This window comes from Acanthaster planci, linkage group LG03 (assembly GCF_054643075.1).
Source record: "Acanthaster planci isolate LZ-2023a linkage group LG03, COTS_SCS, whole genome shotgun sequence".
NCBI classification, from domain to species: Eukaryota; Metazoa; Echinodermata; class Asteroidea; order Valvatida; family Acanthasteridae; genus Acanthaster; species Acanthaster planci.
The window spans coordinates 10,218,190-10,243,949 of NC_141779.1; the positions used below are offsets into that span (position 1 = coordinate 10,218,190).

The following is a 25,760-nucleotide window of genomic DNA, read 5'->3' on the forward strand; positions in this document are numbered from 1 at the left end:
TCTAACTGAAGTTTAGTGAACAGTTACCACGGACTCGTATCTGATGCACTTGTTCCCAATTTGCCATTTGTAACAAAACGGGGTAAATTATGTTACCTGTGATTTTTGTCGCATTAGTGTATCACGAATCTGGTAGCTGAGTCCATGACGAATGGTGGGTTTGTTGATTTGCCCGCTTTTCATCCACTGATTTTAATAGGAAATAAGTTTTGTGAGAAAATAAGATCTAGCGCCATATTGAAGATCCACCATGACAGCCTTGGTTTCTTCCAGTTTGAAATGTCATGAACACGTTCAAGTCACTGGTATGCTTGTACACGTGTTTACACGCGGACAGCGTTGTCCTTAGAATTGATGACAAGAAGTGGCGTATTCGGGAGGAGGCTGATGGTTTTGCTTTCACAAAGAATACTTCATAGATGAGTAGGAAAGAAAGAAATTGGTGTATGTCATGTTTTAGCACCAAACCCTAAGAAAACAACACAGGCAAAAAGCAAGGACGTCGGGACCGTGAGTAACGCTGATGATTCCTTTTTTTCTCCCCACTATCCAGACCGGGCTGTCCAATTTCTTCCCATGCAGGCCAAGTTTATTGAAAACACAATTTCCGTGCGGGTGTTGAAAGATATTTGTAGGTTTACGCACGATCCTTTAATTACTGCAGAAGGTACAGAAAAAACCAATCAATGCAACACTCCAAGACACTTAATTCCACTTTCAACCATGCAGATAATGACTACCCCCATTTTTATGCAGGGCGCAATAACATCACAAAATTCCTTTTAGAATATACTGTTGATAGCTTCCTGCTAAGATCGTAAGTTACCGTCCAAATGCAGCATGGTAGTTTTTTAATAGCCACTTTATGGAAAGGATTAAAATTGCAATCATTTGTTTTACTTCATCAGTCAAGGACGGCAAGGAAAGACAAAAGTAAAGAGTGATGGAGAACCGCATTTTTATTTCATAAATACAAGGCCAATACCATTTTAAATCAACAGTGGACTTTTCCAAAATAGTTCCTTTTTACTAGTGTCAGTTTTAACCTTACAATGTTATGAGATAATAAAAACTATGAGTTGCAAATTTGTTATAACTAAGCTGTTATTCAAATCAATAAAGCAATAAAATCATATAATTATACGCCCATCTTTTTGCTACGGAACACTCCTCAAGGGTTTGAACATCCTCCTGAAAGTTACAGATCAAACACATTAAATCGATTTCTTCTGGGTACAAGTAAGCAAGTAAATTCCCATAGACACCACTGATAAAATCCAATATTTAAAAATTCCTTTAACTTTCACAGGTGTTCTGGCAACACATAAAAATTGTGAGCAATATGTTGTCTTTCATATTCCTGTCGATTGACCAGTGACTTTTGGGAGAAATTCTCACGCGAAGCGTGACCATTCTGGAAAGGAATCCCTTCATAGCGCCACCTTCTTACAGAATTGCATCTGAAATGATCTTCAATTCCCAATTCCATGGTTCTCAGAACTGTCTAATACAGCGTATTACTTTTATTCAGTAGCTTTGGATATTTACATGATTGCAACCTTCTGTGACCTAATCATTTCCAGTTCAATGGTTCATCTCTCGAAACGAAACTCATGCTTCATATAATACAGTGTTGCATCAAATAAATACTGTGTTTCACTGATCATATACCTGACACAGGTTGACTGGCGTATGGCTGTGTTTGGTTCCTCGTCCCCAATCCACCTTCTTGAGAAGCCGTTCCTTCGACTCTGAGACAACACCCACATATTCGCTGCTGCTCGCGTCGGTTGAGCTTCATACAAAACTCGGGGATGACGGACCTTGCCAAGACAGTGAGTCTATCATGAAAGGTGTCGTTCATGAAGAAGTAGATGATGGAGTTGAAGAAGCTGTTGGCGAGTAGAAGCCAGTATGTGATGAAGTAAATAAGCCTTGGGAGTTCGATTTCAAACAGCTGGTCCAGCGAACCTGCGACGAAATAGGGAATCCAGCTCATCAGCGCCCCCACCGCCATCACCCGCACCATCCAGAAGGCTTTGATGGTGGTCGAGATGTTTTTACTGCGTTGGGCTGATCTGGGTGTCATTTCGGCCCTCAAACGGGCACTCTCTTTTAGCTTCCGGTTCACCACGAAGGAGGTCAGCAAAATGACGATGGCGCTAGGCATGATAAGTACGGAAGTCAGTACCAGAACGAGTGTGAAATTGTCCCAAAAAGAAGGGGTGCATGCGCGTAACTGCGTATCGTATTCATATCCGAAGAAGATGGCGAGCAAAACGAACATCGCCAACTCCATTATCCAAGAGCTACCGATAGTGAACAGAGAGACTCTCTTGGTCCAGAACCGTGCGTATTTCAGCGGATGGGCAATGGCCAGGAAGCGCTCCACGCTGAGAATCGTCAGAAAATTACCGGATCTGGTCAGGAAAAGGTGACCAACAAGGCCCGTCGCAGCACAGGCCAGGTCCCCGTACGGCCAAGCGCCCAGAGTCCCGTCAAAAGTGGCCGCCGGGTAGATGGACATGGCTGCAGCGAGGCCCACACCTAAGTCCGCCACACTGAGTGAAATTAAAATGTAGCCATGAGCGTTATCCCGTAGTGACTTCGTGGACAGCAGAACGACCAAATTTACGATGTTCCCCACTAAAATGAGGCAGGTTACCCCTACGATTATGGCAAGCTCGAAGTAGCATAGTAAAGACTGCAGGCAAAACTCCAGTGACGTTGAGTTGTCTACGGTAGAATTTTCCATTTTATAAACAAGTGCCATTGATCACGTCAGAACTTCGCAGACCAGCAACAAAAAACAGGTTAAGAACGACTATGCCTCACCTAACTACGCACGAGCCAAAAGACCAACTTGATGTGTTTACACGACCTATCCTTTTAAAGGGCGTCAACGAGGACACGTTGAATCGTTGCGTCTAAGACATTGACCAATTGTTTTCCGCTAAAAGACCTGCATGCCACAGTTGATTGTGCTGGTTTCTGTAAAAGTCGTATTGACATTTGAAAATGGCTTCCAGTTTGATGGGCTGCTTGCAATTTGGGATTCAAACATGCAGCTTCATACATAATACACTGTGAAATAAATATATCTATACACCCAATACCTGCAGCCACTGACGTCATGTAAAAAAGTCTAAAGTCGGAACGCCTTTGTACCGACTGAAGCCACCGTTGGCCATCTTACAAAGGTGATGAAAAGCTCTCCCGCTTCTGGGAGTACTATTGTCACTAACAAATTTAGTTGACAAGAACGGGCAACCCTTTGTATGCAGCACAGTAAGATGGCCGCCGGTGGCTTCAGTCGGTACAAAAGAGTTCCGAGTGCACACTTTTTATAATTATGACGTCAGTCGTGGCTACAGGCATTGGTATGGTGGCTCCAGAGGGACATCGCCAATCGTCAATATTGACGTTAATATTTGCGAGCACATTTAAGACACACTCTTCGGTCGCGAACATTGACGCCAATATTCACGACCAAATAACACGACTCGCTCTCTATTCGTGAATATTTTCGTCAATCGACACGACCAAAATTCACAACTAGTTCTCTGGTCGCGAATATTGACACCAATATTTGCGATCAAATTCACGACTCGTATCTTTATCTCCGGTCAGGTAGAGAGAGGAGTTGCTCGGCTATAGACACAGCAATTGCTTTTTGAAGTTGTTCCCCTGCGTTGTGCCAAAATTGCCAAGCCGAATAACGACTTGAGCCAAAAAATGTAAGTCATGGCGCGTGCGTGTGAACACTACATTTGTTGGATGAAAAATTGTGGCGACTGGAGATACAACGAGTCGTGAATTTGGTGGCGCATGATGACGTAAATATGGACGATTGGCGATGTCCCTCCAGATGTCCCTCCAGGGCCACCATACGTTGGTCTATGAATTACACATTGTATTACGTATACAAAGCTTCTTGTTTGCATCCCAAATTGGACGCTGCCAAGGGGAGCCTTTTTCTGAATCTCTGTCAACACGGGTTTTACGGAAACCAATACATTTAACTATGACGTGCGAGTCTTTTGTGATGTAAGCAATCAGTCAAGGTCGTAGATTCTACGTTTCGACCTGACCTCGTTGACGTCTCATACACAGAATGGATCGTGTAAATATGTACTCTCTCGAATCGTGAGTCATTCGTTACCCGCTTTTGGTTGTTGGCTGCGAAGTTCTCACTTGATCACTGATACACGTTTATACAATAAACATGGAAAATTCTACAGTAGACAATTCAACGTCACTGGAGTTTTGTTCACAGTCTTTACTATGCTACTTTGACCTCGTTGTAGTCATAGGGGTAACGTACCTCATTTTAATGGGCAACGTCGGAAATTTGGCCGTTCTGCTGTCTACGGAGTCACTACGGAATAACGCTCACGGGTACATTTTAATTTCACTCGCTGTGGCGGACTTGGGTGTGGGCCTCGTGGCGACCATGTCTATATACCCAGTGGCCACTTTCGACAGGACTCTGGACGCTTGGTCGTACGGGGACGTGGCCTGTGGTGCGACGGCCCTTGTCGGTCATATTTTCTTGGCCACCTCTGGCAACACACTGACGATTCTCAGCGTGGAGCGCTACCTGGCCGTTGCCCACCCGCTGAAATATGCCCGGCTCTGGACCAAGAGAGTCTCTCTGTTCACGATCGGTTGCTGTTGGATCATCGAGTTGGCGGTCTTCGTCCCGCCCATCGTCTTGTTGGGACACGGATACAATCTCCAGTTACGCACGTGCACACCGTCTTTTTTGAGTAATTTCACGATCGTTCTGGTGTTGACTTTTGCACTTATCATACCCAGCGCCGTCGTCATCTTGCTGACTTCCTGCGTGGTGAACCGAAAACTGAAAGACAGCGCCCGTTTGAGGGCCGAGATGACACCCAGCCCAGCCCATCGCGGCAAAGACTTCTCGACTACCATCAAAGCCTTCCGGATGGTGCGGGTGATGACGGTGGGGGCGCTGGTGAGCTGGATTCCCTACTTCGTCGTAGGTTCACTGGCCCAGCTTACCGAAATAGAACTCCCAGGGGATGTTTATTTCATCTCATACTGGCTCCTACTTGCCAACAGTTTCTTCAACACAGTCATCTACTTTTTCATGAACAAGACCTTCCATGATAAACTTATTCACTTGGCAAGGTCTGTCATCCCCAAATTTTGTTTAGATCTCAACCGACGCGAGCAGCAGCGAATATGCGGGTGTTGCCTCAAAGTCGAAGGAACGGCTTCTCCAGAGGGTGGATTGGAGACGAGAGACCAAACACAGCCAAAGAGCAGTCGACCTTTGTCTGTCTCAACAAACAGCCTAACCACGTGATTAAAAAACTCATCATTTATTTTATACATTTGTAATCATATCGGCTTTTATTTCGACAGAGGTAAGATAAAACATTGAATAACAAATGATTGAACTGAGAATATTTTTCTCACCGGAAATCGATCATTGTGTAAATGAGTTTAATCTGCAGTTTCTTGGAGAATCGGTTCAGAATCTTGGCGAGTGTACCGTCAAGGTAGAATAGCCGTAATATAGGAAATTTTTTGGGGGGGGCGCTGGATAGAAGTTATTGACAGCTTTGTTATCATAAATTTGAGCTTGCTTTTTTTACACCATTTGTATGTCAAAATGGCCAATCTTAAAATGAAATTATTTTCGAAACAAATTCACTGTTAAATCAAAATGGTCTCAGCCCTGTTTTAATCAAATAGCTATTGTTAAGAATCCATTAAATTTCAGTAATGTAAAGTTTTGCGAAGGTTATGTAAATTAAGTGGGCCAATTGCTCTGCGACTGGCATACTTTACCTCGCTGAGTGCTACTGTTCCATAAACTCTTATTTGCTCCATTGGAATGGACTTTTGAATTTCCTAACGGACTCAAAAGTGTTGGAATTTCGTCCCTTGGCGAATTTTGAGCTTTCAGCTTGCTGGGGATGGACAAGCAGGGATATTTACTCCTTGCATGGGCACATGACATCATCATGCCTTCCTGTCGTCTGCGTTGTACCGTCTTTTCGTTGCCGTGCCGCCAGGGCAAGACCCGCTAGGTTCCCTCACCGCTAACTGTGGTCTGCCGTCTTGCCATGTCTCGCCGGTACCACGCCCCTCCATTATAAGTGATATGTCGAGTGCTAGACCTCGCCCACTGGTCGTCATCGTTCAGCTCCTGCTCCCGTCGGAAGTCGCCAATAACGGATACGAACTCCGGCGTCTTCGGATCTGTTTGGTTCTCGGCAGGCTGGCGGCTCAGAATTCCACACATGGAGGTACCTCCCCTTGCAATGGCCAACCTATGATTTGTTTAATTTAACATTGTATAATTCTTTGCGCATCCGTGTCATTTTATTTCGTTTATGTGTTAATTGGTAATATTGAATAATTAAATTAATTTCAATTCTATTTTTGAGCAAATTCCTTAATTCCGATCCTCACGTCATTCCAGTGTTCCTTTCCCGTTCTTTTATCTGTTATGTGGATTTCCGACTTCGTAACACTATGCATGATTCTTTGGTATTGTCTTGCCTCGCAGTCCTTGACTTATGAATTAAAAAGTAATAGCAAGTCTATGGGCAGGGTGGGAATTGCCCTAAAAAATCAATGGGGAGATAAATTGCTATCTTCTAGCGGCAACCTATCAACAGTCTATTAGAAATGATGATTGTCGCTGTTAATATGCAGCGCATAAAAATGGTGGTACTCATTATCTGCATGGCTGAAAGTGGAATTAAGTGTTACCTTGATGGACGTCTACTTTCCCCAGCGATTAAGGCCTTTCCCCAGCGATAAAGGCACCGTGCGAAAAGCAAACACTTTTCAACAGACGTGCGGATATTTCGTTTTCAATCAACTTGACCTGGAAGAAAATTGGCTTTCCCAGCCTAAAGGAAGGAACTCATTGCTTCCTTGCACTTAGTTATGGCCGAGTTGTACATGCACAGGGGAAATATCAAACCGTACATCAAAATGATCCTGGTTTAGGAATCTCATCAACGTGCAAACATCGACCTTGTGTAAAGCAAGTTAGTGAAGAAGCCAGCACCGTGGTTTCTCCGATTCAATTGGGAATCTGACTCCTCTTAGATTGTGATTTTATCATTTTCTTCTGTTTTCTTGAGCGTTATTGTGGTTCGCTGAAAAACAGTCATTCCCATACTTCGATGAATGGCGGTTTGCTGCCGAAACCGTCCTTTGACTCGCCTGTGGAAAATTTTACGTGGGGCCGCCTTATCACGTTATATACTTTTGGAAAAATGATTTCACTTGAAGCCACCCCAAGAATACTCATATCGAAGTTTCATGTTTTTTTTCTACATAGAACGAAGTACATCAGCGGCTTTGCACTTCCGGCATTATCGTACCTAGATCTCCTTTTTCGCGAAGGCTGATTTTAAATTCATGTTTCTACCTGAGAATGAGAATGCATACATTTGTGAAGATTTACGTCCCTGTAATCGATGAAATCTAGGGCAAATTCGACCAAAGACTACCAGATAACTAGACGTTGATTCGTGACGTAACTAGTGCGCGTGCAGTGAAGTCGAAGTGCGAACGACCCTAGCCAACCGTTGTCAGGTCGTTAAGACCAAGGGGAGAAAAAGTGGCTGCAGGAAGGGCAAAATAGCAAAAATAAAGTGAAAATGGCCGTTTGCTATGGTGACATATTGTTTGTTTAGGCAGTTTTCTACTGAACTGGTCCTCTCTGCATTGTGCTATTAAAAATGGTTTATGGCAACCAGCGACGCGACCAACCTCGGTATAGCTGGTGGCAAATAGTTGACTAGACTAATCCAACCTTCGTCAACTAACGTGCGTTCTATCAGAGATAGTCGAACTATGGCTACTCCTTTACATTAACTTTCCTTTAAAATGTAGACTGCCAAAGTGGTTTTGTGCTTTTTTAATTTGAATTTGTACCAATAAATAATCAGCAACGTTTAATTTTCATACCAGTACACCAAGACCTTGTCATGTTTATTGAATTTTCAGAAGATTTTCAGAACTGTTAATTTTTGGCACGACATTTCTCTTCCACATCAGGTAATTTTTCTATCAACAGACCCCTTACAGCTGGTATTCGGTAATGGTTCCTCTAACGTGGCAGGGAACCATTGAAAAACAAGTGAAGCGCAAATCTCTCTGTATGCTAGTAAATATCGTCCAAAGGACATTTTTGGAGGTCATTTTTTTAAGAGGTACGTATGAAAAATAATTGCAGGGTTCAAGAAGCATTCTATCAGAACTCAATGTTCAGGCCCCACTGATTCCGCCCCAATAACTGACACAAGAATGATTATAATTAACGTATTCTATCTTCTTACTAATCTCATTTACAAAAAGGCACACACATAGTTTAATAGTGTTAGATATACATTGGTCACAAAACCGCCATGATAAAGAAACTCATTTGGTTTTGTCCCATTTGACAAGTAGTAAGCTTTCGATTGTGAAATTTTTTCAGGGCAAATTTCGCAAAGACTATGGCAGTCCATCAGTCAAATTCGACCACTATTAGAAAGGGGTATTTTATAAACATTGTTTATTTTCGAACAAGTATATGGGGGTCGTATTGAATTTTTTTTATCAACTTTTATTATGTTTGTGTTATTTTTGTTCCCAAAATAAAAAGGTTAACTTCACTTTCAATTCAAGATGGCCGACACAGGAATATAGTTTATTGAATGAGAGAATTCAAACCGCCCTTCTACCATGTGTGATTTCGGGCCAGATTGTTTCACGCGGATCTTGATCTCAATCATCAGTGATCCCATCGCAGGTTCGCTCAATTCAAGGAGTGCCTCATGATTTATTCTTGATACGAATTCGATTATTACAGCACCGTATGTCATATATAAGGATTTAGAACATATCATACAACAGTGCGTCAACACATGTGGAACTTTTATTCGAAAATTTTATTTGAGAACTAAACTACAGAAGAAAAATATTTCTGGAGACAGCGAGAGACAGCTCTTGTCATAATGAGTACGGAACAGTAATTTAACGTGTATTTTTACTTTATATGAAAACAATCTTTTGAAAAATAACAGCGCTAAAGGCAATGGAGATACTCGTACGAGTATTTTAACAATCAGTTTTTTGTTGAAAACGCTTCCCAGGCCATGGCAGTATTACATCCATTACAAGTATTACATGTTGAAGAGAAATTAGTGGCTAATTACCGACAGCGAAGTGTGATTCGTTTGCCTTGAAATATCCTCTAAGGTGTATTTGTTTCTTGACTTGTAACGTCTGCAGGCACAGATTTTCATCTGTCGTAGTCTCTTGGGAAATACCCTGTGAGAGATACTGTTTGCAATCTCATTCATTCGGTTTCGGAATGAGTTATTCATGACGAAGTAGATGACGGTGTTTAAGAAACTGCTCGACAGGAAAAGCCAGTAGGTGGCAAAGACGATCACTTGTTGCACCTTTTCCCTCCTGATCAGAGATACGACGGCAAGGCTGAAGTACGGCACCCAACAGACGAATACAGCCACCACCATGACCCTCACCATCAAGAACAGCTTGACCGTCTTTGGTGGGTCCGGCTTTCGGCACTCGAGGCCACCAGACGGTGTCAGAGAGGGCATCATGGCTGTCCGACGACGGGCATTACGACGGAGCTGCCTGCTGACGACAACCGAAGTCATCACTATGATCCAAAAGCTCGGTGCTACCAAACATAAGATCAGGACTACAGCGGACACGGGGTCGCTGGAGTACCCCGGCTGGCAGAGGTGTATCTCGGGAACGTACTCGTAGCCTTCCCAGCCCAACAGGACTGCCAAGTTGGCCGCGCCTATCGCCGTCCAGCAAGTCACTAGAACGGCCGCGGCCGCTCTCTTGGTGACGACACGGGGGTAGTGGAGGGGAAAGACAACGGCAATGCAGCGTTCGATGCTGAGCAACGTCAGTGTGAATCGAGAGGCGGTAGAGAACGTCTGGTTACAGAATGCCGCCAGCCAGCAGCCCAAGGGGCCGTAGGGCCAAGCCTCTTTCGTGCCCAGGAACGTGGCTGCGGGGTATACCGCCAACACCGACACCACACCGGTTCCCAAGTCGGCCACGGTCAGGGAAACCAAGAAGAACCCATGGCTGTTCCGAAGCGAGGGTGTCGATAGCAGGACGATCAGGTTGATCAAGTTCCCCACGAGTATTAGAGTTGTCATGGCAATGATAATGGTGACCTCTAAGAAACATACAACATCATTCGGACAAGGGTTCCCCAACGAGAAATTCAGACCAGTCAGATCGCCCATTTCTATTTAATTGATGATACCCTACTCTATGACAATTTACAGGTTCGCAAACACAACTGCGCATGAGCAGTTCATAAAGCAATATGACCTAAAAACAGTTCAATCGTTCTGTCTCCCACTTCCCACGTGGAAGTAGGCGAGAAGCAATAATATGTTTTTAATGTGTTACGTTTTCTGTTAAATGGACATTACTTATAGTATTCTTTAATTAACTCCAGTAATGAAAGAAAGTGTGACGGGGTCCTATAAAATGAGTCTTTAGGTCAATTTCCAATGGGAGAATTTGAAACGCTTTGTGGCAACAAACATGCTGTTCCTTTTTACCACTTCTGAGCGCACGTTCGTTATTCAGAGCATGCGTGCATAGTTCTGAGCACGCGCAAAACCTTGAAAAAGGACCAGTATGTTTGCTACCACCAGCGTCTCAAAGTCTCCCATTACTTTGCTTTGGTGTTTACCAGAAAGAGCAAACTGAGCTCTTTCTTGTGATGTATCACTCAGTCTGGCATCCTGAGAAAAATGGACATCAACGATGTTGAGGGTTTCTAATGACTTCCATTTTGCAAGAGTCTTTCGAAGACCTTCAACTCAAAGGTGGCTCTCACGCCTTCAGACTCACTGTGTTAGACTGTAGGTCACATGCGACATCCTGCAATAGACTTTTTCACACATGGCAAATTCTGTGGACGGACACATGGGCACCACAAGGATTATTGTGGGGGTTGAGGGAGGCAACTTATACTCCTCAGCGGCAAACTCACAAACCAGGGGTCAAAGGTATTGGTGAATTTAATATCCTTTCCTCCTTTCCGTGTCTTTCCTGTGCTTCCATTCCCCTTTTAATTTTTTTCCAAATATCCAGGGGGAAGATTTGCCCCTCCCCAATCGTGAAGTCCATGGATGGACCAGACAGTGTTTGAATATGCTGTGAATATTTAAATAATTTTCACGTTTCAGTTCCAGGCCATTATAGGTCAAATTAGTAATAAAAGATGGAATTAATTTCACAGAGTTGCCTGCAATGGCCTTTGAAAGGCTTTGATCGAGGCCAGGATATTTGTCAAAGTCTTTGTATTCCAGAAAATACGAGGAGTGTAATTAAAAAACCACTTATCTTCGGATGAATCAAAGCCATTATTTTAGCGGCCAGTTGGGTCAGATTAAGAAGTGATGGAATGGAGTTCACAAACAGTCGCATACAGTGGCCTTTGATCGAAGAAACATGACCATAAGAGAATGTTGCCATGGTCTTTGTATTCCAGAAAACACAAGGACTGTAATTAAAAAAGTACTTATCTTCGGATGAATCGAAGCCATTGTTTTTGAGGCCAGTAGGGTCAAATTAATAAAAATGGATTCACAAAGTCGCATATACACAGCGGCCTTTGATCGAAGAAACTTGAGCACGAGAGGATTTTTGCCAAGGCCTTTGCATTCCTAACGTACACGAGGACAGCAATGAAAATAAAACACTTATCTTTGGAGGAAAGATGTCGTTATTTTGGGGCATAACGAAGAGGCGCAGTGACGGTCCAGACGGAGCAGTACCATGCAAACTTGAAGTAACGAGAGCGTATCGTTAAGGTAGTTGTGATGGCGGTAACGCAGTGTCAAACGGTGTGGAATAATTTGGTTGCTGATAATACTGCTTGTACATGGACATATTAAAATAAAAATAGGTTCAACTCTAGTCCAAACCGGTAAATTTATTTACTTGTATTTATTTACCTTCTCGAAATTTGTTAATTTAGTCAAAGCACATAATTTAGCAGTAAAATCACACTAAATAAGGAAACCAGGATTTTGGAGTGAATTGCTCAGTAACTATTGAACATGTTTCCAAAGTTTAATTTTTAATGTTGAAGCACATCCTGTCCTCTTTCATTGATGTACCAACATAGTGTTTGGGTCATGCGTGACTGGTAAGAGACAAGCTGAATCGGTGGTGTGAAAATTCAGTGGCGTCGTTCACGAAACGAGAAGTGATGATCTCTATTGCATAGGCTACTTCTAGGCTTGCTCAAATTAGGGAAATATGGAAGGGCTGGGTAGCACCGTGATCAGGATGTTAACAACATAAAATCAATCTGCTTGCCCTAAAGAAGGTACTCAGTTACTGAAAGCTTGGTAATCACATATTCCAGAGCACTGATTTTATATTATATTCTTGTTACTATCTTGCTTAAATTAGGAACAGTTAAAACAACTTCGTTTTCATCTCTGCTTGCATTTTCTTATGGGAATAAAACTTTGCTGAATGAGCTGTTCAATCCAAGCAACAGCGTCCTTCAGCATGCCCCCCTTTCTTTCCACACAAATTTCTTCGCACCCCGTTTCTCTAATGTCCTTGTGCCGCTTCATCTTCTGCGATAATTCTACCACACGGAGAGGTGTAAAGCCTGATTTTTTGATAAACTGATAGAAGTAAGCAACGTAGGATGAGGTCAAGGTACTAAGTTTCGCCACCCTCTCTCAATGTAGTAACCCTATCATTTGAGAGTTCGCTCACAAGAGGTTCCCGTGTTCGGCCCATCACATCCTTTTGAAAACCCCATTCTGATTTTTTGAAAACTCCATCTTGTTTGTACCATATGAAAGGGGACAAAGTAAAAGCTTTTGGGAAAAGAATTTTTTTATAGGTTGTCCCGTGCAAATTTTCAAAATTGACGCTCCAATTATTAACGTTAGGTTCATTCAATTTAGCGCGAAATTGATTGACAATCCAAATCAATATTCGGTCAGCAAAAATAATCATTCAATTTAACTCCATGAGCATGCAATTGCATATTCTTGTTAAACAAAAGAATTTAAGTTGCTATTTAATTTGGAAAATTCTAGACACAGCAGTCAAATTCGCAATGTGGCACTCGTAATAGGCATGTGATTTCGTGAATAGGCAAGGATATCTGACATCCGTGCAGTGTTTTGCATCGAAGTGTAATTTATAAATTTGAAATGTTTGAGGTTTGAATAATTTATTCAAATTACATCATGAAGAAAACGTTTTTCACTGGCAAAGTAATCTCTCTTAGTACACTTATAATCACCATGGTCAAAGAACCTCTTATTCTATGAGCTCAAACGCTGAAATAAGATGGCAACAGCTCGTGCTCGCTTATACACAAGAATACCCACTGTCGATCGTTGTCGTTTGATTGAAGCATTTGAGGGAAATGGTCAAGATTACCTAGAACTGGCTGTTAACCTTGAATAATGAAAATTCATGGAAAAAAGGAAAAAAATAGTTGGTTTCGTGTAATCCTAAATGTTCTACTTTAAAAGAAAAAAAACTCGATATTATCCCAAGGAAAGCATTTAACAGACGAAAAGTATGTATTTATAAAGTTAAATAATAATGTTGGGGATAATAAAGGTCGCCGGCGATCAGGAAGTTTCTGGAACTGCACGCCTATCATAATTATACAGAAACTTCTATGTTGTCTCCAATATTCAGGCTACGTATACTTTTAAAAGCTTACCTTGCGAATATGAGAGCCCACTGACGAAAATGAAAGTAAAATTTGGGTAGGAACCCACCTCCCAGTCACCCAGAGCGAAAATGAGTGACGCTTGTGCACGGTGAAATTGAATGATACTGTTACTAAACTGAATCCTTGAAAGTATACGATTCGTCGTCTACAAAATAAATTGAATGCGCAAAGTTTCCAAAATGAACCACGGGACTAACGGCCTTCGAGAAATCGCTCGAATGCGAATGCACGTTCACGAATTTGAATGCTGTTTACAATAATTGGACCGGGAAAACCTATAATGAAAAGTAAGTAAAACATTGAAATCACGGTGTCTCTCTCTTCTTTCATTAGAAGATACCCTATATTTGTAAAAATGAGGTTATGATTTCTGTTATCAGTGCTTTCGAAAGTAAAACTGGCAAGTAGCGTCCACAGCTCTCTCTACGGAATCACAATCAAAATCTAACTTAAAGACACCCTCCAAAATCTTGGACGAGAGGAGGTGTTCACCCCATGCCTAATCTGACAGTGCGCGACACATCGCATGCAGCTTTAATAAGTTAACTTTAATATTGAAACGATGGATGACTAATCTTGCGTAACCGTCATTTACAATGAAGTGACTTAAAAGTCCTTCGTGATGCCTACTTTCTTCGCATGCATAAGTGTATTAAGGCAGTAGGGGTGGTAAACCTTCTGGCTATTTTTAATCTTTATGTGGGATCAAAATTTATGTGGTCATCTTTTGAGGATTCCAATCAAGTTTGGCCCTGTGAAACACCATATCTATCATCTATTTTTTTCTTAAACAGACCATTTTTATGAAGTAATCTAATTTTACATGACTAAGTTGTATTATGTTGAAAATTCGCGGGTCAAGTTGCCAGCTTTCTTTTTGGATGCACGTTGAGGTAGACCATGGGGGGCCCTATATATTGCTATCATGGCAATGTATGCTCATGGACATGGTTGATGTGGCCAACGAGTTACCGTCAGTCGCCGTGAAGGAGTTTGCATATGACTTTGTGTACGAGCTTTCCCTTGTAGAATGGCTGTCATGTTTCTCGGAAGTTAGTCTCGGCGACACTTTGGCGGCCAGGTAACCCAGGAGCTCGTGGATTCTTGCCCGAAAAGTCGTGTTCATTTTGAAGTAGATCAGGGTGTTGAAGAAGCTGTTTGCAAGTAGCAGCCAGTAAACTCCGAAGGCGACCACCTGCGGCATGGAGATGAAGGCAAATAGGCTAACGAAGAGGAGAGTGAAGAATGGCACATAGCACAGGATGAACGTCGCAGTCATGACCTGAACCATCCGGAAGGTTTTCACCTTGATGCCCGTCCCATATTCTCTGGTGTCCGCATCTCTGCTGCCTTGGAATCCAGCTCGAAGTTTTCTGCCGACAGCGCAAGATGTAATGATAATAACTAGCATGGGAGCGGTGACGCTGCCGAGCAGAAAAAACGCAAGGGCGTTGGTGCTGAAGAGCTGCGGCAGGCACACGTACAGCGTGGAGAAGTAGAGATGTTCTGGGAAACCAGCGAAGATGGTGCTGAAAAACCCGGCCGAGAACAGCCACACCACACTGATACACACAAGTGTGACTTTCTTGGTGACGACTCGGGTGTAGCGAAGGGGATGCACCACGGCGATGTAGCGCTCGACGCTAAGTAACATCAAAGTAATGCTTGAGTTGGTGATCCCTATCTGTTTGATGTAGGCCGCAACGAGACAGACCGTGTCCCCATAGGGCCAGGAGTCCGGGCTGGACTGGAGGGTGGCTGAGGGATATACCGCTAAACTGGCCATCAGTCCAGTCATAAGGTCTGCCACAGAGAGAGATAGCAACAGGTACCCATGGCTGTTGCGAAGCGACCGTGTGGACAGCAAAACTATCAAGTTACTAACGTTCCCGACCAGAATGAGAAATACTACGGCGATAACAACAGCCGCCTCGATAATGCACACGGCAGGGCCGGGGCAAGACGGCATCTCCGGTACCCAGAGGTCCTCTGAGGTAGAATTCCCCATGTCGGCTTATCCGTCGTCTACTGGTACATGTATTCCATTAAAATGTCTCCAACGGCCCGTGTTCACACGAAATACATTCAGTACGATCAAGGCTGTTCAAAAAAGTGACCCCGCCATATTTTGAATGAAGCAGAACAGAAGGGTTCTATTCATACGGTAATCTTCTTGTTGTTGAGGCGCTCCAACGCGGATCTTGACAATAATTGACCTAGCCTGCGTCCATGGTGAAAATACGTTACCTGTATCTGACCTTGTTCGTAGCGCGGTAGCAGGGAACTGCGTGCCTTTCTTTCGACGTTCAATGCAAGGCAACCGTGTTAAAAAAGGTCACCTGCATTCAGCAAGTTACGAAAGCTCACAAGTGCCATGGAACATACATTTTCAAATGGGTAGAATATTTTTTCTAACTTCATTTTAATGAGATTTTTTTCCACTTTCAAAAGTCGCTTAAGGACCACAGACTTGGAAATAATCCCGTCAAAGGGCACTTCGAGAAATTTTGAAAATGCATTACTTTTGCAGCGTGTCACGCAAAGGTGTCCGAAATGATTCTAAATACCTGCGCGTACCTAACGAGAACGCCCAACGGGCGTGCGGAAACAGTCAAATGATGTCGTGCATTAATTGTCGCTATATTTAGTCATCAAACTTAAAATTATAAATCAATTGATCTTGATCAAAATGATTTTGAACTAAAAGCAGTTCTATTAAGGGTACCGGTACACACTTCCTTGCTGTGACTGGCCAATGAGTGCACATTTTTAATGAGTCAAACCAAAAGGCAAACAGTTATGCCCAGGACTATTTCTTTCATAAATTTTCTATGAAACAAAACATGTATCTAGGATCTAAGATATGCTGGAAAAGGGGGTTACCCTTTCTAAGAGTAAAATGAATCTGCCAAGTATTATTTGACAATTCCATCTCACATTTCTTATAAGCGAATGTCTACACAAGCTATTACGAACACGCACGCAGTCTCTTTCCAGCTCTTACCGATGAATTGGTGTGCACGGGCAGATTTGCCAATATTGTTATTTCCCATCAACCATATTGATGTATTCTGCTTTTCAACGGGGATTCCTGGGTGCGTCTCGATCTTTAGAGTCGCGCATTAGCAAGGCCGTGTAAACCGTGTACAGAGGAGAGGATAAGCGACGAATTGACTACCGCAATCGATCCATAAGCCTCGCCGCCACTGCTAATAGTGCTGGTCTAAGACTCGAGTGCCGGCGATTATTATCGGCATCCAGCAAGCAAAACGGTGCCAACAATCAGCCCCATCTTTAATTTGTCATCTCCACCTTGACTGCGCGTTTCGCAGGTGGCGACTTACTGGAGTCAATTGTGACATAGGAAAAAAAACCCAAACGATAAATTTAATTTTTGCGAGCCGGGAAACGACCCCAGCTTGGGAGGATTTTACGTGAGGTATAACGAAGTATGCTAAAACCCAGACACCATGAATCCTAAGCATACCTGTGTATACAAATCAAAGAGGGCGCTGTTTACTACAAGAAGACAAATCTACAAGCCCACCAAATACCCTTTACCTAAAATGTTGGCAGCATCTACTACGAAACATCTTCTGCCGTTTCTGAAAATGTCTCACAAGGTGTAACAACGAAATTCAAGGTGTCTATTCTTAGAGTGAATTTTACAACTAGTACTTAGTTTAATTCGATTTGACTATAACATCACTGGTTTTTCCCATGCCCCTTTTTGCCCCTTTTTGAAGAGGGTGTCCTTAAAGTCTCTCTTTTGGTGAAACCAGTGCTTCTCTAGTCAATGTTTTTATAAACAGAATCGAGGTGTTGACTGAAAGTAAAAAAATGCAACAGCCACTCTTGTAAACACTTGCTGAACCACAGGGTTGAGACAGAAAGGGAACTTACTGAAGGAGCTTCAAGCACAGAAGGCAAAAGCAGCGACCCTCACGGCCCGTCGTCCAGTTGAAGTGCATCCCCGTGTTATCGTCAGGTTAAGACGTGGAGGGTCGAAGATGAAATACTGTTAATGGCCAATCTTTGCATCCACCTTCAGGCTGGGCTTAGATTTCTTCTGATCGGCAAACAGACAGAGGTATAAAAATCGCCTTTTTAGTGAAGGTGACCACTAGGTGACCAGCGTTTAAAATCCAGTTGAAACAAATAACATTTGGCCAACTGTGCAAAATGATACAAACTGCCTGTAAACTATCTAAAGAAATCTTGTTCGTCACTGCAGGAGCCACTCAATTTGCACATCCCATTTGTCCAAATATGATATGTAATTTTAATGTCTCTTGTACGATAAGAAGTGTTTAAAAGCACTGTAGTTTAACTATAGAAGGCTTACTCAACTGCACAAGGAAAGAGTGCGTTTCTATAAGGAAGCGTCAAACACCGAACTGAACAATGACGACGTCCCACCGGTCGTTTGTAACGCAGTTGGTCTGCAAGATGTAAAGAAGCAGGCACGGATGGAAGAGACAGTGCACGAAAGCATTCCACCCAAATTGAAATAAAATGGGTCCGAAACTTTGCGATTATTTACAGGAAGTACCCTTTTATAATTAATTGGCTGTACCACCTTATGATGCCAAACCTGTACTCCAGTTACATGCATTTTGTTGATGGTCACCTATTTGGTTGATCATCAGGGTGTAATTTAAGCATGAAGGAGAATTTTTTCAAATTCTCGGAACTGACAGGGACATTATTGTACGCCGGCCATGCCAGCATGGGTGTTTGTATGGAGATACCATGGCTACTCGGCGCAAACAGTCGGCAAAGTTCCGATCGTTCACTGGTTGTGTTGTGTTTGTCTGCGTTGTTAACGACATCTTTGTTTGGCATGTTTCCATAATGTCTGCGTTGCAGTTTGCGTCTTGGTTGTGTTCTGCGTTTCTTACGTTGATATGGAAGTGATGCAGTTTACCTTGACTGGTTTAACCAACCTGCCCGCATCTTCTGAAACATGTTATCTGTCTCCAGGAAGAGGCCTGAACACGTGAGACCAACACCTTCGAGGTTATATTTAATTACAACACCACGATTACTTTGTGGTACCTGTACAACTGGCCTGGTACTTGTTGACCTTTGGTGTAAATTGACCATTAAAACCCTAACCCCCAGGGACCATTGAAATTCTGCATAACTTTGTTGGGTTCAGCATGGTTAGGGGCAATACTGTACACTCGAAACACGGTGTTGACTCAAAAAAGAAGAAAAAAAACATATAGGAATTGAAAGCGCTAATGTATCAGAAACCGTAATGTTCCTCCTTTCGTGGGGATGGTGGTAAGGATTATTTCTGGAATAGAATGGACAGTTGTTGCAGAAACCCAATTTTTACCTCTGAACTCAAGTCTGGATATGCCACTGATACGAAAACAAATAATTTAGTCTTGCTGTAGCTGGAGTGCATTTGCAGCTTATCCAAATGGGGTAGGATATTTGTAAGCCACATCAGGAAGACAATCAGAATCTTGGCTGCTCGTCTAACGAAACTATAGCCCCATGGTCCGCCATAATGAAACATAAAATCCACTTAGATAAAGTGGTCATATTCATTTAGACGTCGGCGGATTGAGGAGTAGGCAGGGACCCTTCATGGAGGAAAATGTCGACAACGTAATTCTACGTGAGTGATGTTTCGTACATTAATGAATCCCTCGAAAGTGCACCGCTTAATTTTAAAGAAGAAGGTCCCGTCAAGCAGTCGCCACAAATTCGTAATCTCTGAATGCTCTTTTCTACCCGTCTCAAATTTAATTTGAAAGTGTTGATGGAAGGGGTCCGCTGTACTTCAGAATGTGTTTACAAATGAGTCCGTAGTGTTTGTAGAGTCTGGTAGTGTGTTGCTAGCTAGTTACATTTCACTTTCGATTCATTTTGTTGAGTTCGTTCTTACATATTCTGGTTCAGTACTGAAACACATCTTTTTTCCTTCGAACGCTAAAACTTTATGTTGTCAAAGGTTATCATCATATTATGTTTTAAACAATTTTGACCGATGTATCCTGAGACTTTTTGGTACCTTGATGGGTTGAATTGAGATTTCGAGAAATCGGTGCATATGGGCTCTAACTAAATATGTACGACTTCTGATACAGGACGAAAGTGCACAAGTCTGAAAAGCGCAATGTTATGTAAATTCGTGTAAATTTTGTTTATTTTCATTTTATAAACTTAATTTGAAACAATTATATTGCTTGTGCGCATTTTCTGGTGATGCAATTAATTATAAGAATAACTAAATAGTTAGTTAAAAGTAGCTAGCTAAATCTAGCTATTTTCTTGTTGCACGGTATAGGCCTATTTTAAAAAATAACCAGCTGACAAAAACCAAAAACAAAAAAGCCCATTTCACACCTCTAACTGTATTTCATGGCGTGACACACCCTTTCTGGGTCAAATATGACCCCAAACGTGCCGTAATTTGATCAGGAAAAGGATCAGGCCCAATGGGACCCAGATTCCGCTCAGACTGACCCGGTGTTTTTATTAAAGTGTATACATGCTTCATCTGCATATCACTCGGAAATTAAGACAATAAGCCTTTGACAAATTAAATTTCAATAAAATGTGGTACACTGAGCTATCCGATTCACATAAGCATAAACTGGATTCTCAAGACTAAAAGCACTATTGCTATACCTAGAGATTGGGGCTAGCTTTTGCATAGCGACCACCACCTCTCGAATGGACCGGTTCCTTCCCCCCCTTCTTATCCGTTGAAAACAGTGTATTGAGGCAAGGCGTCTCTTATGTAACTAAGCAAAAGCTTGCCCCGAATCACAAGGTATAGCAATATTGTCTTATGTACGGAAAATTCATATTGTTATGTTCACGTGAATTTTAAAAACTTAGTGTACCAGATTTTCTTCAAATTTAACTCGCAAAAGGCTTATTGTGCCGTCGGTAGTGCGCCATCATGTGAATATCGATACCTCGCACATCCATGTTTTGGCTTCGATTTATTCTTCGTCAACGAGAACAGTGATACATACGACAAACTCTGACCACACTAGACGGTTCGTTACAACTTTGCTCCATGCTTCAAAATTAAAATTGAATAAAATTCAGACAGCCAGATTATTAGTAGCGTTGAGCAAAAAATCACGTTTGTTCTGATCAGAATGTGCGTCACTGTGACATAGTAAATGTGTGCATAATGTAATTCAGTTTAATTCTGTCGTGTAGAATAAATGTAAAACCAACAATTGATAAACATAGACAACAACAATATGACAATGAGCAAAAACAGCATGCGTTTTAAGATCCTGCTACAGTACATTAAAAATCAGGAACGGTAAATTCAAGTGCAAATTAAACAAAAGGATTGTGCAAAATAAATAGTTTTGCATAGGACAACATTAAAAGCAAAACGATTACCAATAGTAACTTTAAAACCAAAAAATCAATACATTCGACATAATAATACAATCCCCAAGGTTGAGCACATCAATTTGAATTGCACTTATGAAAAAGAGTAGGTGTGCTCTTGAACTAAGAGAGGGCTATAGATACTGCGCATGTCTACAATCGTCACAATAATGAAGCAATACGTGAACCGACATCATGAGCAAATACTAAGTGGTTTTGTTTGCGCGCCTTGCGCAGAGAATTTACAGTTCCCATAACTTTCGTTTGCAAGAACTGATAAGAACTGATATGTCCCAGCAACTATGCTCAGGACATTTTTCTTTTCAGAAACTAGAACATGTGTTACTTGCCCGAGTTAAAATAGTATTTAGTTACCAGTCACTATATTCCACAAGTATATGAAAAGAAAATTATGTTCAAACCATCAAAAGTTTTCGCCGAATCGTATTTCCACAGTATGACTGTGTTTTCATCTGTGAAAAGTTACTGAAAACCAAAATATTTAAATTACCTCATGGTGCTCGAATCACAGACATATAGTATCATTCGAACACCAGAATTAGAAGCCATTACTGCGGTAGCACAACTTTCATGGACAGGTAGTACGCGCGCATTACACGCCTCTGCGACCAACAGGGTGTCATGATTTGCCAAATGCACGCACGCGTCAAGCTGAAGAATTTGCGTATGAGTGCAGCGCCACCACAGTTATGGCGTCTAATCGGATTACTCTATAAACACATAGACCACTAGTCCTGTGATTATAAAAAGCATGGGCAAGCAGTGGGCGCGGAAACGATGAATGGCAGCGCGTTCATAGCGCATTGCGCGTGACGCACTTAGATTGCAAGTATTTGGTTACATGTGCTACAAAAAGACGCTCCCTTTTTTTAACTTGTTGCAACCGCACTGTTTCGAATCTGCATGAGCCAGATTTAATACACAGAGGGCTGTTTTTCACAATCGGAAGAATGGCTTCATAGCATTTTACGGCTAGAATTTATCAACTGTGTGTAAATCCCCTATCCGCTCTGAGCGGAACAAAAGAGGGCGTAGTTTTTTGGTACTCGTTGCATAGGCGAGCCATGAGGCGCGCAAGTATATGCGCGTTTGACGCGGAGCACGCTGAGTACGCGTAACTAATTTATCCCGACATGTTTGGTCTTTGCGTATACGCAGAATGCGTGCAAGAACGTACTTGTAACCACCTGTCTTTCTTTCGCTGATTGATGGTGCACTTCAGCTCGGGGCAGATACCAAGGGATGAATTTGCCCACGCTTTTGGTTTTAGTCGGATGTCGTCTCGGCGAAGGTACCCCGCCGTTGTTTTGAATAGGAGCTGTCCGTCTATGTGTTTATATGTCTGTGGTTCGAATACGAGCGATTCACAATAGCGTGCCTCCAAAAGTTTGCAACGCTTTGGCCAATTACAACGTGCGGAATTTGCTAACCATTTCCAAACGCGCATTGGGTCGACAGATGTCGCATTTTGGGATTAGCCAACGCACTAAAACCCTTGGAGGTGCACTTTTGTGAATCGCCGCACTGCCAGCGCATACCTTCACGTATTTAAAGTTCACGAAATGTACACATACACCACTTGTGAGTTCAGTGTCGTCAGTGTTACTTTTGCGCGGAATCAACAAAAACTACATATCAATCAGGCTGGAAAATACAATGAAAACAACTGGTTTTTGCATCTTTCGTGTATTGACATTAAACTTGGATTGACTTGAACCACGTCATACAACAAGTGAATCCATGAATACCCTTCATTGACAGATGATCAGAACTGGTGCTCAGTCAGTTAAATTTTTCTGAATGGGCTGACCGTGTCTTGAAGTTCTTCGGTCTTGACTACAATAAGTTCTACGTTTGGTCTTCCAGAACTTCCAGAACTTCCGCACGAATACGGCAGCGTATTACGGCTTCTGGAACACCAACAGGTGCAGGGTAGTCTTCCTTCGAGGTCACGAAAACAACTGGGGACAAGTTTGGCGGCGAGTTCGTGCACCCTGTCTCGGTATTTGGTGTTTTTAATGTAATAAATTACCGTGTTGACTAAACTGTTGGAGATCATCCACCAGTATGCGGCGAAGGATATCACCTGGGGGACACTCTCTTCATGGAAAATGGTTAAAAAGCGTACAATCAGAAATGGACACAAATGAAAACATATAGCAATCATCATTATCCTGACCGTGCGGTAGAGTTTGATGGAGTTTTGAGCGGTACCCCCGGACGAATTGGATGATTCTGATATGGCTGGGGCCATGGCAGCTCGTCGGCGGGCGCTCTCCTTTAACTTTCGGCCAACTATTGCCGATGTGACAAGCATGATGATGAAGCACGGGAGCACAGCAGCGAAAGTCGGCACTAGACTGAGTAACGACGTCATCGCGTACACCGACTGGCAGATGTAAAACTGCGGGGCGTAGGAGTGAGGGAGGATACCGAGGAGGATGGTAATGAACACGGAGGCGCTTACAATCCAGCACACCGTGATGACGATGGACACAGTCTTCTTGGTCACCAGACTGGCATATTTCAGAGGGTGGGCCACAGCAATATACCGCTCGATGCTGAGGGCCAGTAAAGCCAGGCCCGAGTTTATCAGCGCAAGCTGACCGGCGTAGGCCGCAATGAGACAGACCGTGTCGCCATAAGGCCAGGTGTAGGCCGTATCTTGGAAGTCGGCAGACGGATAGATCGATAGGACAGCCACACCACCCACAAGAAGGTCCGCCACGCTCAGAGACATCAACAGATACCCGTGGCCGTTGCGAAAAGACGGTGTCGACACCAGAACCACCAGACTTGTAATGTTAGAAGTCACGACAAGGAAGGAGACTGCGATGACGACCGTCACTTCTAGCAGACAAACGACTTCATTAGGACACGCATACGCGAACGAAAAGTTATCATCTTTGGTAAAGTTATCCATGGCTGTTCCTCAACCAATCCATATGCTAGCTTCAATACACGTTGCGCTAAACATGCACGGCATCATATTGCCTGACTTTTTTGTGTGGACTGATTACTCGTTCTGGTGCTATATAATGGCGTCCTTCAGACGTGAGTGCACTCAGGCTACTTGCAGTAGAATTCTGAACCACGTATGGTACAGGACAAACTGCACGTCAGTCCATGCATCGTCTGTGTGCTTGGCTTTAACACAACGGTGGGAACCAATTCGGAAATCACTGAGCGTGTGACAAAACAGGAGTCCATTCGCAGACGCCATGACTAAATTGCCTAATACGTAGCTGAACTGTAGGCATTAGAAGTCACGACAAGGAAAGAGACTGGACTGCGATGACGACCGTTACATCAAAATTTACCAAGTGATCTCGCAGCCAAATGATCGATGGTGACATTGATTTTCCTAACGTACAAAAATGAACCTCCGTGCCGAGGATTATGCACTTGCGATGTTTAACTGCTGAAACCCTTATCCCTAGCTATAGTTGTTAATGGGTTCAAATGAAATAACGCAAACAAAGTTGGAGTTATTGTGTTCACATGAAAAGGCGCAAAAGAAACTACATCATAGTTGGATGACTATCTCATTACCTCGGTATTGTAGCCTGTAGGATCTGGATCTTTTTTCACTGATCCCAACACTTGTTCGCTCAATCCATTACGCATGTCCTGGGGTGAACCAACGTAACGTCGGATAACTGGTCACGACTGGGATAGGCGTGAAGCAAATATTGGCTTCCCTGTGCGCCCAAATTCAGCAAAGAAGCGTTAATTTGTATCAACATGTATGCAAGTTCGCGTATGGTTTTCAACGCGGACACAGGGGTTTCTCTTTCACAACTATTGCATTCTTTTTCGTTTTTGTGTAAAATAGTTTTAATATTTCTACTTTCTGACTGTCACCAGTCATGAGTTACCTTTTTACCCACTTTTACGCCTTCGTGCAAGTAACTTAAGAGAAGAACTGTCATTATTCAGCATCGACGCGAGATACGGCTTGATTAACTAGGTGTTCGTGTTGCGAATCTTTCTTTCAATATAAATGCCATTTATCCCTCCAACTTATTTTCTTGACGTGTTTCACAACTTCAATTTCAGGCATATAAGAAATGGAGTCTGTATACAGAATTATGACTAAATGCCCGGGGGAGACAAACTGAAGTTACTTTTGTTATAACCAAGGTTGGTTTATCTTTCAAATTAGAGGTTAAAGTAACATGTAACTCAATATGACAAAGCCAAAACATAAACAACTATACTATGTTAGAATTATTGAAATCAAGAGCACGACAGTGACGTATCAGGCTCTGATGGCGGGGGGGGTGTGTGGGAGGGAGGGCGAGAGTTCCCACAGCACAGGATGGCAACTGCCCCTGTGCCTTCCTTGGCCACTATATAGGAACATCTGGAGAGGGGAGGGGTGTAAGAGGCGGGGCATAAGTCCCCACCGGGGCAGCTGTCACCCACTTCTTCAAGATACGCTCATACAAGTGTGTATTTGCCTGCAACTGGGGACCCCCTGCTGTTCCTCTTTTGTTTGTACTTTAACATTTTTAGAAGACCATCCACATGTTTTGTAGACGATTGTCAATCGGGGACCCTCTGTCAACCGGGGACCTTATTGTCCTCTATT

General features: G+C 42.8%; 5 protein-coding genes across 11 annotated transcripts in view; 1 reads left to right on the plus strand and 4 right to left on the minus strand.

Annotated features, from left to right (window-relative positions):
* The window catches only part of LOC110986647 (putative G protein-coupled receptor 21), a 52,712-nt gene that overhangs the window by 16,637 nt on the left and 10,315 nt on the right, over positions 1–25,760 (minus strand). For 3 of the 7 annotated variants that reach the window (XR_015424882.1, XR_015424880.1, XR_015424879.1), the window contains one exon: positions 17,672–17,837. The exons of 1 other annotated variant lie outside the window; for it this stretch is intronic. Coding sequence is in view for 1 of the 6 variants with exons in the window: in XM_022248686.2 (XP_022104378.2) it covers positions 1,672–2,773 (1,102 nt within the window). In the remaining 5 variants the exon portion in view is untranslated. Of the gene's footprint in view, positions 1–1,671; positions 3,959–17,671; positions 17,838–18,118; positions 18,356–25,760 lie in introns of those variants that run through there. 3 more of the 7 variants (XR_015424883.1, XR_015424881.1, XM_022248686.2) reach the window with 3 other exon arrangements.
* On the plus strand, positions 4,091–6,429 carry LOC110986649 (alpha-1A adrenergic receptor-like). The gene has a single exon (XM_022248689.2). The coding sequence runs from the start codon at positions 4,226–4,228 to the stop codon at positions 5,333–5,335; it is 1,110 nt and encodes a 369-aa protein (XP_022104381.2). The 5' UTR covers positions 4,091–4,225; the 3' UTR covers positions 5,336–6,429.
* Positions 8,045–10,289, minus strand: LOC147799626 (histamine H2 receptor-like). Its single transcript, XM_087134784.1, has one exon. It carries the CDS (start codon positions 10,275–10,277, stop codon positions 9,183–9,185), a length of 1,095 nt encoding a protein of 364 aa, XP_086990910.1. The 5' UTR covers positions 10,278–10,289; the 3' UTR covers positions 8,045–9,182.
* Positions 11,238–17,128, minus strand: LOC110986650 (tachykinin-like peptides receptor 86C). The gene has a single exon (XM_022248690.2). It carries the CDS (start codon positions 15,774–15,776, stop codon positions 14,679–14,681), a length of 1,098 nt encoding a protein of 365 aa, XP_022104382.2. The 5' UTR covers positions 15,777–17,128; the 3' UTR covers positions 11,238–14,678.
* Positions 20,268–24,154, minus strand: LOC110986667 (G protein-coupled receptor 52-like). Its single transcript, XM_022248723.2, has one exon. The coding sequence runs from the start codon at positions 24,087–24,089 to the stop codon at positions 22,953–22,955; it is 1,137 nt and encodes a 378-aa protein (XP_022104415.2). The 5' UTR covers positions 24,090–24,154; the 3' UTR covers positions 20,268–22,952.

Excerpts from the sequence above, each read along its gene's own strand:
- LOC110986649 (XM_022248689.2), top strand. The coding sequence starts at position 4,226 with ATGGAAAATTCTACAGTAGACAATTCAACGTCACTGGAGTTTTGTTCA.
- LOC147799626 (XM_087134784.1), bottom strand. The coding sequence starts at position 10,277 with ATGGGCGATCTGACTGGTCTGAATTTCTCGTTGGGGAACCCTTGTCCG.
- LOC110986650 (XM_022248690.2), bottom strand. The coding sequence starts at position 15,776 with ATGGGGAATTCTACCTCAGAGGACCTCTGGGTACCGGAGATGCCGTCT.
- LOC110986667 (XM_022248723.2), bottom strand. The coding sequence starts at position 24,089 with ATGGATAACTTTACCAAAGATGATAACTTTTCGTTCGCGTATGCGTGT.